Source organism: Phyllostomus hastatus, unplaced genomic scaffold, assembly GCF_019186645.2.
Source record: "Phyllostomus hastatus isolate PE091 unplaced genomic scaffold, TTU_PhHast_1.1 phas_scaffold_21, whole genome shotgun sequence".
Classification (NCBI taxonomy): domain Eukaryota; kingdom Metazoa; phylum Chordata; class Mammalia; order Chiroptera; family Phyllostomidae; genus Phyllostomus; species Phyllostomus hastatus.
The window spans coordinates 31,256,956-31,272,790 of record NW_025334017.1 but is presented as its reverse complement, the minus strand read 5'-3'; the positions used below and the strand labels follow the sequence as shown (position 1 = coordinate 31,272,790).

The 15,835-nt window shown below is 33.0% G+C and overlaps 1 protein-coding gene across 3 annotated transcripts in view; it reads left to right on the top strand.

Annotated features, from left to right (window-relative positions):
- Positions 1–15,835, top strand: part of CSMD3 (CUB and Sushi multiple domains 3) — an 891,194-nt gene that overhangs the window by 287,374 nt on the left and 587,985 nt on the right. For all 3 annotated transcript variants that reach the window (XM_045861257.1, XM_045861256.1, XM_045861255.1), the window contains exon 6: positions 5,084–5,196. In XM_045861257.1, coding sequence (XP_045717213.1) covers positions 5,084–5,196 — 113 coding nt within the window. The remainder of the gene's footprint in view (positions 1–5,083; positions 5,197–15,835) is intronic.

Sequence of the window (15,835 nt, the reverse complement as noted above, 5' to 3'; positions counted from 1 at the left end):
ATTGTTAATATAAAGATACTTGATACCACTTGCTAGAAATAATATGCTTCAAAGTTAGACTATATGAGTTTAAACCCTACTAACCATTTAGATTTGCAGTAGACAGTGGGCGGAAACTCCCCCAAAGCTAGTGGTCCTTACTCGTGTTTCACAAATCTTTATCTGAAGCACAGGGCTAAGTGACAACCTTATGTCACTCAGCCAGGACGAGTTAAGATGAAGGGGAATTTAGGAGTTGCCAACTCTGTAGGTGAGCGCATTGACATACTAAGGCAAGAGTGGAAGAAAAATGAGAGCAGAATAACATATCTCTTACTATTTTTATTCTCCTATCCTCAAAACTGGCTGCCACACTCCCTGATCCGCAGAGGGATTCAAGGAAGGATCCACATATTCTCCTGTTGGAGAAAACTTTTCAAAGTTCTCTTTCCATCTTTCTCTCTGCTGTGGCTCTGGGGTTGACCTTGGTGGAGGGAACCAGAGCAGAGTAAGTTCTCAGTCCTCTGCTCCTCAGCATGAACACTTATTCTCTTGATGACTCTGTCTAGAAACATGGCTTTAATAACCATACATATGTACTAGTGACTTCTATATTGAAGTGTAAATTTGATAAGTGCTTGAATTTCTGATAAGTACTAAAAACTGCACAAGTTCAAAACTGGGCACCCACTCATACCTCCGAGATATCCACTTCCAACATTCTCCTCCATCTCAGTTAGGGATGCTTCATCTCTTCAGTTGCTTAGACCAAACTTTTGAAATCATCTTTAACTCTTCCCTTTCTTACAAACTCCTTTGACTCTCAGAAAAATTAATTCAGGGAACAAGCTCTGCCTCCACCGCCATCAACTTTACTTCCAGAGTACACCAGCAACAATCTCCTGAATAACCTCCACTGGTAGCAGCCATTCTCTGTTAAACACAACAGCTCAGTTTTTGTAAAATGCAAAGCAGATCTGACACTCCTCTAATAAAAACATTCCAATAGCTTCTGCACAAGATTCTACACAATGTTGGCCAACCGCCATCCCTCTAACATCATCTCTGACCCTTGCATTTGGCAGTCACTCCACTCCAGCCATGGAGCCCAGCTCAAGGTTCTTTGTATATGCCACATGTCAGATACCTATGTGGTTTGTGGCTTCACTTCCTTCAGTATTCAACTAATGGGGCCATTCTCAGAGAACCCTCTTTCTGATCTATCTAATCACATCACTCTCTATTTTTCTCACACTACTTTGTTTCACTAATAGTATTTATAAAAGCCTGTCATGCTATATACATATTTTTTCATTCATGTGTTTATTATTCTCTTCCTCCACCAGAATGTAAGTCCCTTGAGGGTGATATCTTTGTTATTTCAATAGCTAACCAACCAGCTTGGAGCTTGTTCAGTACATATAAATTCCATATAAGAAAGGTTCCAATGATGCATTTCATAGAAATAGACCAAATATTTCAAAAATTTGTATGGAACCACAAAAAGCCACACATAGCAACAGCAATCCTGAGAAAGAAGAACAAAGTTGGAGGAATCGTGCTACCTAATACAAAACTATAATGTAAGGCTATAATAATCAAAATAGCATGGTACTGGTATAAAAACAGACACATAGATCAATGGAACAGAATAGAAAGCCTAGAAATAAACCTACATCTTTATAATCAATTAGTATTTGACAGAGGAAGCATACACATACAATGGACTAAAGAGGGTTTACTCAATAAATGATGTTGGAGAAATTAGACAAGATACATGCAGGAAAATGAAATGAGATCACTTTCTTACACAATACAAAATAATAAATTCAAAATGGATTAAAGACTTAAATGTTAGACCCAAACCATAAATATCATAGAAGAAAACATAGGCAGCAAAATCTTAGATATGGCTCATAGCAATATTTTATCAGATATGTCTCCTCAAATGAGAAACAAAAGAAAAAATAAACAAATGGGACTACATCAAAATGAAGAGTTTTTGCACAGCAAAGGAAAACATCAACAAAATAAAGAGACAACCCACAGGAGGACAGAACGTAATTTACCGATACACCTGATAAGGGGTTAGTATCTAAAATTTTAAAGAACTTAAAAACTCAACATCAAAAAAACAAGCAACTGAATTAGAAAATGGGCAAAGGACCTGAATAGACACTTCTCTAAAGAGGACATACACATGGCCAACAGACATATGAAAAGATGCTCAACATCACTAACCATAACAGAAATGAAAATGACAAATATTTCACAACTGTCAGAATGGTTTTCATTGATAAATAAATAAACAACAATTGCTGATGAGGATGTGGAGGAAGGGGAACACTTTTGGACTATTGGTGGGAATGCAGATTGGTGCAGCCAATATGGGAAGCAGAATGGAGATACCTCAAAAAATTTAAAATGGATCTTCCTGTTGACCCAGCAATCTCAGTTGTGGGAATATATCTGAAGGAACGCAAAACACTAATTTGAAAGAACATAAGTGCCCCTGTGTTCATTGCAGCCTTATTTGCAATCACCAGGATATGGAAGCAGCCCAAGAGCCCATCAGTAGACGAGAGGATGAAACAACGCTGGGACGTTTACATAATGGAATTCTACTCAGTCATAAAAAAGAAGAAAATTTTACCCTTTGCAACAATATGAATGGATGTGGAAAACATTACAAGTGAAATAAGCCAGTCAGAGAAAGAAAAATACCATATAATTTTACTCATATGTGGAACCTGATGAACAAACTGAACTAACAAGCATAATAGAGACAGACTCATAGATGGAAAGCGGGATGACAGCTAAGGGAGGTGGGAGAGTAGGGGGTGTAGAGATCAAGGGAAAAGCACTCATGGACCTGGACAACAGTTTGGTGATTTCCGGGACAGAGTGGTACAAGAGGACTAAATGGCAATGGGAAAATTACAATTAAAAAAAAACAATTAGTTTGATGGACTCTATGTGGCACATATTTTTAGTTTTCTATTTCTAAGACATCCTCTGATAACATGTGAAAGGGGTACAAAGATGAGTAGATTAACTTACTACTGCTTTGCATAAAGCATGAGAAAAGCCTTATTGTGTAAGTTGTGTTTAATTAACAAGCAGTACTAGGTAACCAGTACCCTGTACTTTACTGTATTACAACCATCCATGAAATATAGACTCATTACATTAAAAAAATATGTACAGTCTGTCAAAAATAATTTACACTTTTCTGAAAGGATATTTATGTTTATCAGATCAGGGAATTGAAGAGAACCAAATTATAAATCAAAATCTGGCATGAAACATGCTACTCTATTGAAAATTAAATTATATCAAATCCAAATTTTTTTTTCATTAAATTTCTTTTTGAACTAAACTGAGCAATAAGCAGACAGAGTAAATGTAAAATGGATATTTTATGGATGCAATGAAGTGAAAATTTTAAAACTTGAGTCTTAAAATTATACAGATGAATTACTTATGTTTACTAAATTCTGACAGGAAAAACAAGCCGGCTGGACACATAAAGAGAAACACCACTATAAAAAGAGAAAATATGGTATTGATAAAGTTAAAGACAGAGTCCAAAAAAGGAAAGGACATGAGAAATCTATGGGATAAAACCCAACTTGTTGATAGGAGAGGCCAAGAAAATTAGGTTACATTAGTACACAAGCCCAGGCTATATACCTAAGGGCACAGTGGTACAATAAAGGTGAATTCAGACTTCCATGACTTAGCAGGTCGTCAGTCACTGTGAGTGATGGTTATCTCCCAAACATGCTAGGTAATGTTGGTTTGTGGGGGTAAGGGAGGATGATGTTGGATAAAGGCTGCTTGCTCTCATCATCATCTCTAAACTTCACTACTGATTATACATGCACAGTGACAAATATTCCAGTGTCCTCCTAGTGGTTCCCTAGATTGACTGGGAGAAGAGTTATATGCACCACAGGCACACTCACATGCACACACAGAAAGCAGCTGTTTATTTTGCCTTCTGATAAAGAAAAAAGTGTTATGTTTTGAAGAATGGTAAAGATACAGCATATACTAGTTATGAGAAAACTGTAGTCTAAAAGTCTCCTTAACTCTATAATATTATTTCTTTTGAGAAAACCTTGGCTTTATAACACACCTAGAAATATCTAGGGCATAGTTTCAAGATTTTGCTCTAAGGGAATTATGAAAAGCTTTCTTACTTTTTGTGACTAGCTATGTTGTACTGTGTATGTTTCTCAATAAATGTCTCTATTTTTCATATAACATGGCTAGATACCTTCTGGACAGACATCATATATCCAAAATAGAATATATTTTTTATCGAGCAGATCTTTAGTGCATTATAAAAATATACAGGGTCTGGCAGAAGTAACACCTGCTTGAGTTTGGTAGGTAGAGTAATAATAATATGGGCGCAATAATTTATAGTTTTAATTTGAATATTTCATCTAAAATGTCATATTCTGTGCTTGAGTATGATGTTGTTATGTTACAGAATTGCATGCTTATGATTTTGTAATAAAAGATTTTGTAAAAACAAAGGGGGGCATTATTTGTGTCAGACCCTGTATTTTATAAAGAAAGTTAATCAAAAAAATTTATAGCATTGAGAAATTATGTTAAAATAGTTCTGTCCTGTGAAATGAAATTGTGAAACTTGTCACCAAATGTGAAATACTGAAAATATATTAGAAGGGAAAAGTATACCTATTGCTTTGAATTCTTTCTGTTTTGTAACTATACTGTATCCATAATAACATAGGGAACACGATCACCTGCACCATTAGCTCAGCTTCCTGTATGTTCATTAATATCTATGCAAGAAATTTGGGTGAATAAACAACCATAGGCACTTTATTGATTTTATTAATACATGAAACCTAATAGGCACAACATGTGTGTGAAATTATGCTATTCTATTATTGACTTTTCTATGCATAAAACAACTATTTCATCTGTGATTTAAAAGTTAATAATACAAAGTCACAAATATTGTAATGTACAGATAGAAAAACTTTAGGGGGCCCCAATTCAACTAAAAACATTTACTGCTGAAAAGCCTTTTAAATTTGCGTTGTTGTTGTCTTCCATAATTCAGGTTGTCTGGAATGAATATACCGCCACCAATTATCAGCAACAAAAACTGGCTCAGACTGCATTTCGTTACCGACAGCAATCACAGATATCGTGGCTTTAGTGCTCCGTATCAAGGTATATTTCATGCCCACTTCTGCCTCTTTTGATGTGTACAATGATTTCTGTATACACAGCTGCATTTTGTGATAGAAGCAACATATCTTTAGCATTAATAAATGGTCATTTGAACAAGCAAAAATGGTCATTCTCTTGCTAGGGTAATAATATTATCATAGCTAAATTACAGTGTAAAACTTAGTTGATTTTTATAGCACAGTTTCAGGACAAGGAATGTGACAACATCTGAAAGGTAGCATGTGACAGATGTTGTATTTTACTTCCATAAAGTGCTTCAGGAATTGGACATGCTACCTGAAGCTGAATCTCCAAACAGTGCAGAAAACCTGCAGTTGTAAGCAGTCTCTTCCTCAATTGAAATTAACTCCCCTGTGCAGTGTGTCTGCTATTGCTAGTTTAATTAACCTTTTTAAGTTTCTTATCTACCATTTTTATTAACAGGTATAATTTTGAATAAGTGGGATATAATACTTTATATAATAACTTGAAAACACTCTCTGTTTATAATAAGATTATTATGAAGATGGAGTACTAATGAAACTGTAGCTTCTACAGTGTTTAGTAATATTATATGGGTTTAGTGTACTTTATCCTCAGACTATTATGTAAATAATTTATTTCATTTTCAGTAGTGTATCAGCTACTGTTCAAGGAATAGTGAGCATTGCCAGTTACATTTTCCCATCTATTTCTTTGTTTTCTTTAAATGATTTCCTTTTTGGTAGTCTTCAGGCTTAACCGCTTTGAAAACTTAGTATGGTGACTTTAGCCAGCTTATAGTCTATACCAAAATGGTATTAGACCACATGTTTTTCTGGGGTACGAATCTTAACAGTCAGTTTATATTTCAAGGACCAGCATCCTCTCTTTATCACCCTATCACTACGATCTCTCACACTAATGGCAACAGAGTGATGTGATGGTATTTTGACACTTATAATAGTGTATTTGGTATCGCTGTAATAAAATTCACTGAAAAAAGTAACTTGATAGTAAAGGTTTTAGACAAAATCCACTGTAGAAAAATCAATAATTTATATTTCTGATGTAGTGAATTAAAAAAGAAATATGAATGCAAATGTGCTCTTAAAGCTATGCATATTAACATTCTTCAGAATATATTACTCATCATAGAACACTACACTTTAAAATTAAAAATTAAATATTCATAGAAATTTTTATTATATATTATTAAAAATAACTGTCAAAACCATAGTAATTTGAATCTTTCCATTTTAACCTAAGTCACCTTTAAATTTGAACAATATTTTCAGTTTCCAATTTAAATTTCTAAAATGCTTCTGTACTTCAAAAATCAGAGGACTTCTTTTACTTGAAAAGAGTGATTGTTGTGGAGCCTGTGTTTCTCCCCTGAGTTGTTCATCCACAAGATTGTATGGCTCTGCTTCCCCTCTGCTCTGAGTTAAGGCGGATGGCATGGGGAAATTCAAAAGGCCTACCATCTATGACCCATGTGGTCATAGAATCTTTAAATCAGGTGCCTCTTCTTCTTTATCTTAATATGAATAAAATAGTACTCATTTTATATTTAAATAGAAATGTCTAAATTTCTATTTAAATAGACTTTTCTGGAGGAAAAATAAATCTCTTCCCAAAATAAAATGGTACTTCATTTGCTTTATGCAGTACAGTTTCATGAAACTGGTCAATAGGGTTATTTTGCATTACAAGACAGTAGTGCAAAGCTGCCAGTAGATTTGTGTATTTAATTATCATTTTCAATATTTTACTTGCTGATCCTAAATTGACTTTTATAGTATTTTCAGGATTCAGTTTTATTTTCTAGCATTGTCCGTCTGGTTTCATCACTGAAAAATAGCATATCGATGAATTCACTGTAGTAAAACAGAAAGGAAGTGTTTTATGGGGTATGAATTATTTCTATTTTCAGCAGGAAAAAAGTTAAAAGATGATAATTTTGAGTATAATCTTATAATCTATATTTACATTATAAAGAGAAAATAAAGTGGCCTAAAATATAGAAGCTATGATTTTCTAAAAAGTTCAAGAACAAAATTTATTATACAAAAATATACCTTTTCGTTGTATCCTTTTAAAACTTTTCTGATTCAGACTTGATTTTCAAATCGCTTCTTGGCCTTTTGGCTAAGATCAAGCGCAGACTTGATTTTCTTGTTGCATTATCTCCAAATTATATTTTACTTAGACAATATAAGTTCAATTGGAGAAGCAATTTTTAAAACTACAATCAAATAAATGTGTACTGAAAACTCTAATAAGCAAACTTAAATAGCTGTAAAAATCATAATTCTGACACGTTGATATACATGCCCTAGCATGAAGTGGGAATCATGCTTTTTAGATTATCCCATGCTACCATTTAATTTCAGTGATATCTCAATGAAAAGTAATTCAAGATCGGAAATGTCTGGAGTATAATATACAACAGTCACAACCAACTCTCCGTGTAAGAGTTTCTTATAACTCAACATTTTATTGAGTAATTATTATCAATTATTTAAAATATTTTAAATATTTAGTTGTTTAATGGAATTTAGATTGCCAAAGACGATTACTTTCCTCATAGCATTTCTATTTAACGTGGGTCTTATAAAACACCATGACAATGGACTGTATACTCCTAGGAGTTCCTAAATGCTAGCAGCTGTTTTTAGAGCTAATTGCATAATCCATAGAGTAGTCACATAGATACAACAACATGCTCTCCTCAATAGAGCTTCCATCAAGTTCTGTTATAGCCTTGCGTCTTTATTGGTTTAGATATTATAATATAAATGGGATTAAACCGAGTTTGAGAACATGCTAACAATGTAGTTCTGTTGTAACTCAAGAGTGCTAAGGAAAGTACTGATTTAAATAAAATCCCTTTGATACAGAAAATGCTTTCCCTCTCCCAGATCCCCCATTCCATATGTCTGCTCTTATCAAAAATCAACAAAAGCACCTCTTTTTTGCTGGAAGTCTCTTCTTTTAAACCTCTGTTATCTCTTCTATGCTTTTAAATATTTCCTCTTTTATTTTCAGCTCTTCCTAATGAAAATAATTTCAGTATCATTTTACTATTTTAGTGTTTATTTTCAATAATGTTCCTATATTCAAGTTCTATTAAACCTCTTTTAATGAGAACTCGAATTGTGCAATTTCCTACTTTTAAATAGTATAACCTGATGTGGTATTTGAAAATTTTAATTTATTTGTTGACATCTACATATTATTGTCATTTGGTCTTATTGCAAACCTACAGTTTATTTTCCATTTCTATCAATATTTGATCATGTTTTCTTTCTTTTTAAAAATATTTTTACTGTTGTTGAAATATAGTTGTCTCCATTTTCCTCCCACCACTCCCCAACCCTGCCCCACCTATCCCCATCTCCCCCCGCTTGATGCTACCCAGCTTTGGCTTTGTCCATGGATCCCATGTACATGTTCCTTTCTCCTTTTTTCACCATTATCCCCCTCCCCTCTCCCCTCTGGTTACTGTCAGTTTGTTCTTATTTTGATTTCTGGTTATATTTTGTTTGCATGTTTGCTTTGTTGATTAGGTTCCACTCATAAGTGGGATCATATGCTATTTGTCTTTCATTGCCTGGCTTACTTCACTTAGTATAACGCTCTCCAATCCCATCCATGCTGTCATGAAGGGTAGGAGCTCCTTCTTTCTTCCGGCTGTGTAGTATTCCATTGTGATGATGTTTTCCTAATTTCCAAATTGGAAGATTTTTTGTTGACACTCATTTTACTAATACAGAATATTTTATCTCTAGATGATGATGTTTATTAAAAGTATTCTTTATCCATAAACCTCAGTTATTCAAGTACAAATATTATTACCGTATTTTTCATTTTAAATTATTATACATTTAACCTTTTTTTTTAATGTGCACAGATGCTGTAGCTTTAGATAATGACAAACTTGTCTTGGACATGTAACTTTAGGACTTGCAGCATTTAATCAATTCCAAATGTCAAAGTATATCACTATTCTATCTTGTAGATTAAATCTTCTAGATCCTTATAGATTTTATCACATTTGATTTTGTTCTCTTTTCTTACATAATATTGTTCATGTAATTCTTATGCAGTTTAGTATTTTATAGACTCTTATTTTCAATTTAACAGATATATCAATATTAGTAGAGCCTATTTTAATGTATGAATAATAATATTTTATGCAGATTCTCAAAGAGGTTATCATAATTTTGTATCACCTGTGTATATTTTTGATAAGAAAACATGTTTCATGGACCAATCTTTCAAGTAGTATTGAAAATGCACTGCCATTAACTTCAGTTACCCAGAGGCCCTTGGAATTTTTGATGCACATAATTTATGTTAAAATAACTTGGGGGTTTTTACTCCATTGTTTACACATGGAAATGTTTTGACAAGTGTATTTGCACAGTTACTGAAAAAAGATAAATAATATTATTGGGGATGCAGCATAGTATATTAAGAGAGTGTAGGATTTGTAGTCAGACAGTGAGGATTAAATAATGAGACTAGCAGTTGCTGTTTGAGTTGGCTGAGCCTTGATTTCCCCATCAGTTAAAGTCACAGTAGCCAGACACTTTGTCGTGCAAACCAAAAGATAGTAAAACTTCTTACAGTAAATGTGAGATATGCAGTGAAGGAGGATACTTCAGAGGAATGAGGTAATCAACCCTATGGAGTGGTGAGAAATTCACTTTCTAACCACGAGGTACAAATCATTTAAAAATTGTGATCAAACATAAAATTCAAATTCAACAAGCAATTAAAAGTGGAAAACAATGTTTGTCCCAAGAAAATCACTTTTCCTTTAACCCAATTTTAAAACAGAACTTATTTTTGTAACTAAAAATGAGAAGCAGTTTGCTCTGTATAACTGAATTTTTTAAATCATACATTATTAGCCCAGGTTTAAAAACAGGGCCCGACATCAGTACCTTTATATGTCCATTGTTGATATAAGACTAGGAATCATATCCACCATTTGAATCATAAAATGCCTCCTCTATTCGATAACTATCATTGTGGGTCAGGTGCGTGATTTCTAGGTTGCAAGTGAGAGAGTGACACCATAAGTGAAGATCAAAACTGTGGTTCAGACAGCACAGGTGTGGTTCATTGTCATGGAAATGCTGAGCATAGGCAAATAGGAGTCTCAGTAAAGACAGTGAACAGGGAGGGCTTTGTCAGCATAATTCAAGAAGTCTTGCTGAATATGTTTTTTTTTTCACATTATAGTATTATTTAATTTTTAGTGGGTACATGCTGTGGGAAAATTCATAAACTGAATCCCTATCTCAAAATAATTTCCTTTTTGTACATAAACTGCATTATTTTAAATTTGTAAGGTAAGCTAGTTATTTTCATTAATTGAGTTTTGAGAGAACAGGACATTGAATTTTATTGATCTTCAGTGTCTGAGAATAATTTCTAGTCTTATATTTTTGGTTTATTTTCTTTTGATTTTTATTAAAATCATCATTTTTCTTCACATCACTGTCAATTCAAAATAATTACTTTCACCTGGAAATTCTCTTTTATTTTATTGAGGGGTTAAAAATAAGAAACTTCTCTTTTCTTTTTGCTTTATGAACCTGTCTAGTCTTTCAGATTTATCATCTTAATTAGTACATTATCAACACAGTCATCAGAGATCAAGAAAATAATGTATTTAGTAGGCAAAATGGTTTGTCTAAGTAAACATTGATCTGTCTAAAATGGCCAATAAAAACTCCCAAAAGGATTTTTTTGTGATGAAAGTGTATATTTTTACAGTTGTACCAGTATAAAATTTAAGGACTTTTACCACATTAGCTGATAAAATGATTGGATTAAATTCTTTCATAGCTGACTATACTTAATTTTTCATTTCTGTCTTCAAAATTCATTTACCAATCTTTATACATTTTCTAGCTCAAAATTCAGTGCATCAATTGTGGGTGTGTTTGACAGTAAACTGGCTGTCATTTAATTTCAAATTTCCCTCAAATAGAAATTCCACTTCAATACACAGCCTGGTAAACTGAGCTAAGTGTTGTGTGTCAGAAACAATGCTAGTGATTAATTTGCTTCACTCTAGTCAAACATAGTTTATAGTAAAATACTTCATCTTGCTATACATTTTAACATTCATGAATTAAAAATTAAGCCATGTGACTATATTTAGAGTTGGGATACAGTTTTACAGTTTATATACACAACACATTGTATGTCATATATACGTATAATCTATACACACATATATATATGCCCATAAAATGAGATTTTAGAAATAAAGTAGTATGTTAGTAATAATGTTATTTCCTTTATCTTGCTTTTTTACTAGTTCTTTTTATTCTGATTGAGTTAATGTTATGTATTAATGCTGAGACTACATGTGAGTGATAGACATCATTCATGAGAAAAGGTTACTCTTGGAAACATTAAATCAGATTTTGATAAAGAGGATTGCTTAAAGTCACATGATAATAGGCTTTTGAGTCAAGTGTAAAAGAACAAAAGTGTATGCACTTAAGAAATAGTCACAGAAATCAGCATATTCAGGAGTAAATGGAGATTCCGTTATACAATTTTCATTGTTTTTTAAGGACCTGAATTAATATTCATTGATAGGAATGACTCTAATAGTAAAAAGGAAAAATATCACAATTTTATTTTTAAAAGGTCTTTAATGCTTATTTTGCTAAATGTTCTTTCTTAAGCCAGTATTTTGTTTCTTTAAAAACTATTTAATATTTACTAAGTATTCTTTCTCAGTCAGTGTTTAATCCATACATACACACAAACTTTTATTGATATATTTTATAAAGTGAAAGGGAAATTATATTAACTGCATGTTACAATCACTTGGAATTTGTGAGAAGCTAGAAGTATTTTAGTAAAATTGTTGTGGTTTAGATTACTATCTTCAAATAGGGCAACTATTGTGAATTGGAGATAATATATCAAATATGCACTTATAATATGGACAATATTTTCTGAAACATATAGTGGGTTTAAAATATTTCACTCAACAACTGGAAAACTGAACAAAAATATCACTATACAGCAACATTTTAATTTGGCCCACAGATTCCTTCTGATAATAGACTAAACTTAAAACTTTTCAATCTCTTCTAGAATAGTCTCTTTTATGTTAATTCAGTAACGTTTGGGTAGATGCTGAAACTTTTAAGGTTTAGATCACTGCCTTCTTCCTTTAAAAAAAAAAGTCTAGATGCAAGTGATATCCTCTGAGCCCTAATAGTGATAGGATGAAATGGACTAGTCTGTTTATTAATGCTTGTTCTTATTCATAAATATTAGCTGGTTTCAATGGTGATGTCACTTCTTGGCAACTGAAATCCCTGCATATGTTTACCATTGGTGTCCACAAGGCAACTTGTGTGCCCTTTTAGCACGGTCAGTTTTCCACCTTTCCTACTCTGCTGACTCTGTGACACTTTTTGCTGGGTCTACCATCTCCACTTCTGCTAAAACTCTTTAAGCCACATTTTCTACCCCACAGTTTCTTTTTCCCATACCAGGATAGCCCCATGGCAAGGTGGGGCTCTTTAACTCACTTAACCATACCTATCTGCCACCTAACACTCATCATTCATCAAACTGTAAGCCTACCAGTGGCTGGACACACATTACTCTGCTGCTCTGCTGAACGCAGGTGTGTCTTCATGGGGCTTGCGTGCTCCGTAAGTTGATACTGTAAGATTCAGAATTATTCCTTAAGCAAATGGCACGTAACAAATCTATATAGATGGTTGTACTCTTCCTTACTTCATCTTGCAAAAGAGTTTTTTTTTTTACACAATGGGACAGTTTAGACTTCTTGCTTCTTTGGACCTTGGGAGAGCTCTTCTTTTGTCATGTCCTGAATTCTCCCTAATCACGGCTTTTTTTAAGGTCTATTATCTGAGTCTTCCTGATTTGTCTCTTGAGCTGAAAAAGGAACTTTTTGAAATTCATATTCCATAATCTCTCTCACCATAGCATGACTCTCAAGACTAATATTTGGGTATGGACTTTAAAGATGTAATTTTCACTCAAAGTTGTAGAAGAACTCTCCTAAATCAGAGTAATCCAAGGTGCTCAAAGAATAAGGAAATTCTACAATGTCAAAATTAATAGGAATGAGAAATGCAAAAGTTTAAAGTTTTCAAACAGCTCACCTATTAAGGTGGGTTTTATTAAGTGAGAAATTGATCTCCTCAAGGAAATATTTACATTATCTTTCCTAAATAAGCCTAATATATATTATGTATTGACTTACTAATATTCAAGCTTCATTTATAGCTGCAATGTGCTTTTTCAAAAAATACTTATGGTTACAATATTTACTATCTTTATTATCCCAACTAACTTTGAGTTGGCATTTTCTTTTTAATGTTATTTCTGTGAAGTATTTTAAATTGTTATAATGTAATAAACTCATGAATAATGCTTTTTTAGTCTATAACAGTATAAATTTATTGTGGTTAAAGTATATTTGGTAGATTACAAAAGTTGCATTTTTTTATTATAGTGCTTTCTGGTGATTCAATAGTGTTCCATTTAGTATTCATTTGCATATGAATATATGTGATAGTTTTCACACATAATCCTTACTGCTCACATTTACTATCTGTAGTGAGGGCAATTTTGCTATAACACCTAAGGATAAACACATAGCAGAAGTAACAGATAAAGCTGGTGTATAATAAACAAATTTCAGTTTTATAAATTCTATTGACATAAATACAGGGTCCAGCACAAATAGCACCTCTTTTTATTACAAAATCATGAGCATGCAATTCTGCAACATGCCAGTATCACACTCAAGCATACCATATGACATTTTAGGTGGAATGTTTGAATTAAAACTATGAATTATGACACCCATATTATTACCCTACCAACCACACTCAAACAGGTGTTACTTCTACCAGAGCCTGTATATTGAACAAGTAATTTGGTTTTAGTAATTACACAAGTAATTACACAAAACGACCTACAAAGGACTTCAGTCAAGCACAGCATATTCAAGCAGTCAAACACATTGTATATGACTGATTCTTCCATGTCGGCATGAAAAATGGGGTCTGAGGCATTAAGCCTTGTGGACCTTACTTACATTTATTCTGCAGGCAATTTTATCATGCTATTTGAAGAGGGCATCATCAAATTAAATTAAAATCCCTAGATACTTTATTTTAAATTCAAAAATATAAATAGCTAAAGGCAATTTAGGAAGTTTATTCAGATGACAGAGACACTAAGTTTGGAGTTTCCTCACGTTCACAGCTGTGGGGTATTTAGTGTTTATACTGGAGTCAATGCTGTAGCTCGAAAAGCTTTGGAAACACACAATTGAACAAATTTAAGCTGAATTATTTTATTTCAGCAAATAAGCCCTTTAAACTTATTTTGGAACTACTTTTAACACAGGACATATTTTGGGAAATGACCCTGTGAGGTATGATGGAAAGAATTAGCTTCATCTGACAATGAATTTATCGTTCTTTAGCCTGATGCTTTCTTTAGTTATTTAATTACCCAAAGTTATAAATGAGGCAGGCACATTGCTAATGATGTTTAATGAAATTAAAATATTTTAAAAATTGAAACCCCTATTAGAGATCTATTATAGCACATTTGTTTATTTGTTCATTTGCCCATCTGTCCAATTTTGTTCAACAAAAACATTGCTGAGCACCAACTCTGCACCAGACACGGTGCTAGGCTCTGATATGACACAGTCCCTGAAATCAGAGAGTTTCCCGACTAGGACGTGAAAAGATGAGTTATTATCATATTAAAAACTATGAAGTATTAAAATTCAGAAATTGTGGACTCACGTGGGGAGTGAAAGAGAATGCATGGCTCAAGAAAACATTCAGAATACCTGACCCTGACTCGTGACTTGAGTCTTGAAAGATTCGGGTAGTTTTAGGTTAGAATGAAGATGTGACAACTTTTAGATGTGACATAGTTTTATGTGGTATAAAACTATGTTAGTCCATAATGGCTGCAGAGATCATTAAATATCGCAATAGAAGTGATTAGCATATAGCCACTTCCTCTAGACCCAGAGTACCAGCACTGCCTTCCAAATCCTGAATTGCTCATCTCTTTCGGGATCCACTGGATTGCCCTATAGCATAACAAATGGCTGATAGCTGGTATGGTAGGGTGCATTCTGGATACTTCTGTGGCTGACATTCACAGTTCAGTTTCTAGTCTCAACCAACTGTTATTAAATATTCTCAATATCACACCAGACCTTCTGATTCATGACAAATTCAAAGTGAACAGCAAAAAGCAAAAAGTAGTACTCTCTATTACTCTTGACTGACTTTAAATAATAGCTTATATCTGTGTAAATTAGAAGATACAGATATATAAATGTTTCATTTACTGTATAAAAGCTAGAAAGCAAATTCTGAGTTGTTTTATGGTTACCTGGTTTTATAATTTACAACTTTCTAAAGATAACATCTGTGTCTTTTTAACTCTGTATACCCAGAGTTTACCATATTAGAGATGCCCAATGAATGTTAAAGGAATAATTAAATATTACACATTCATAAATGTCACAATTTATAAAATATTTATTATTTATAATAATATAATAATTATAAATAATTATAATTATTTGTAATAATTATAA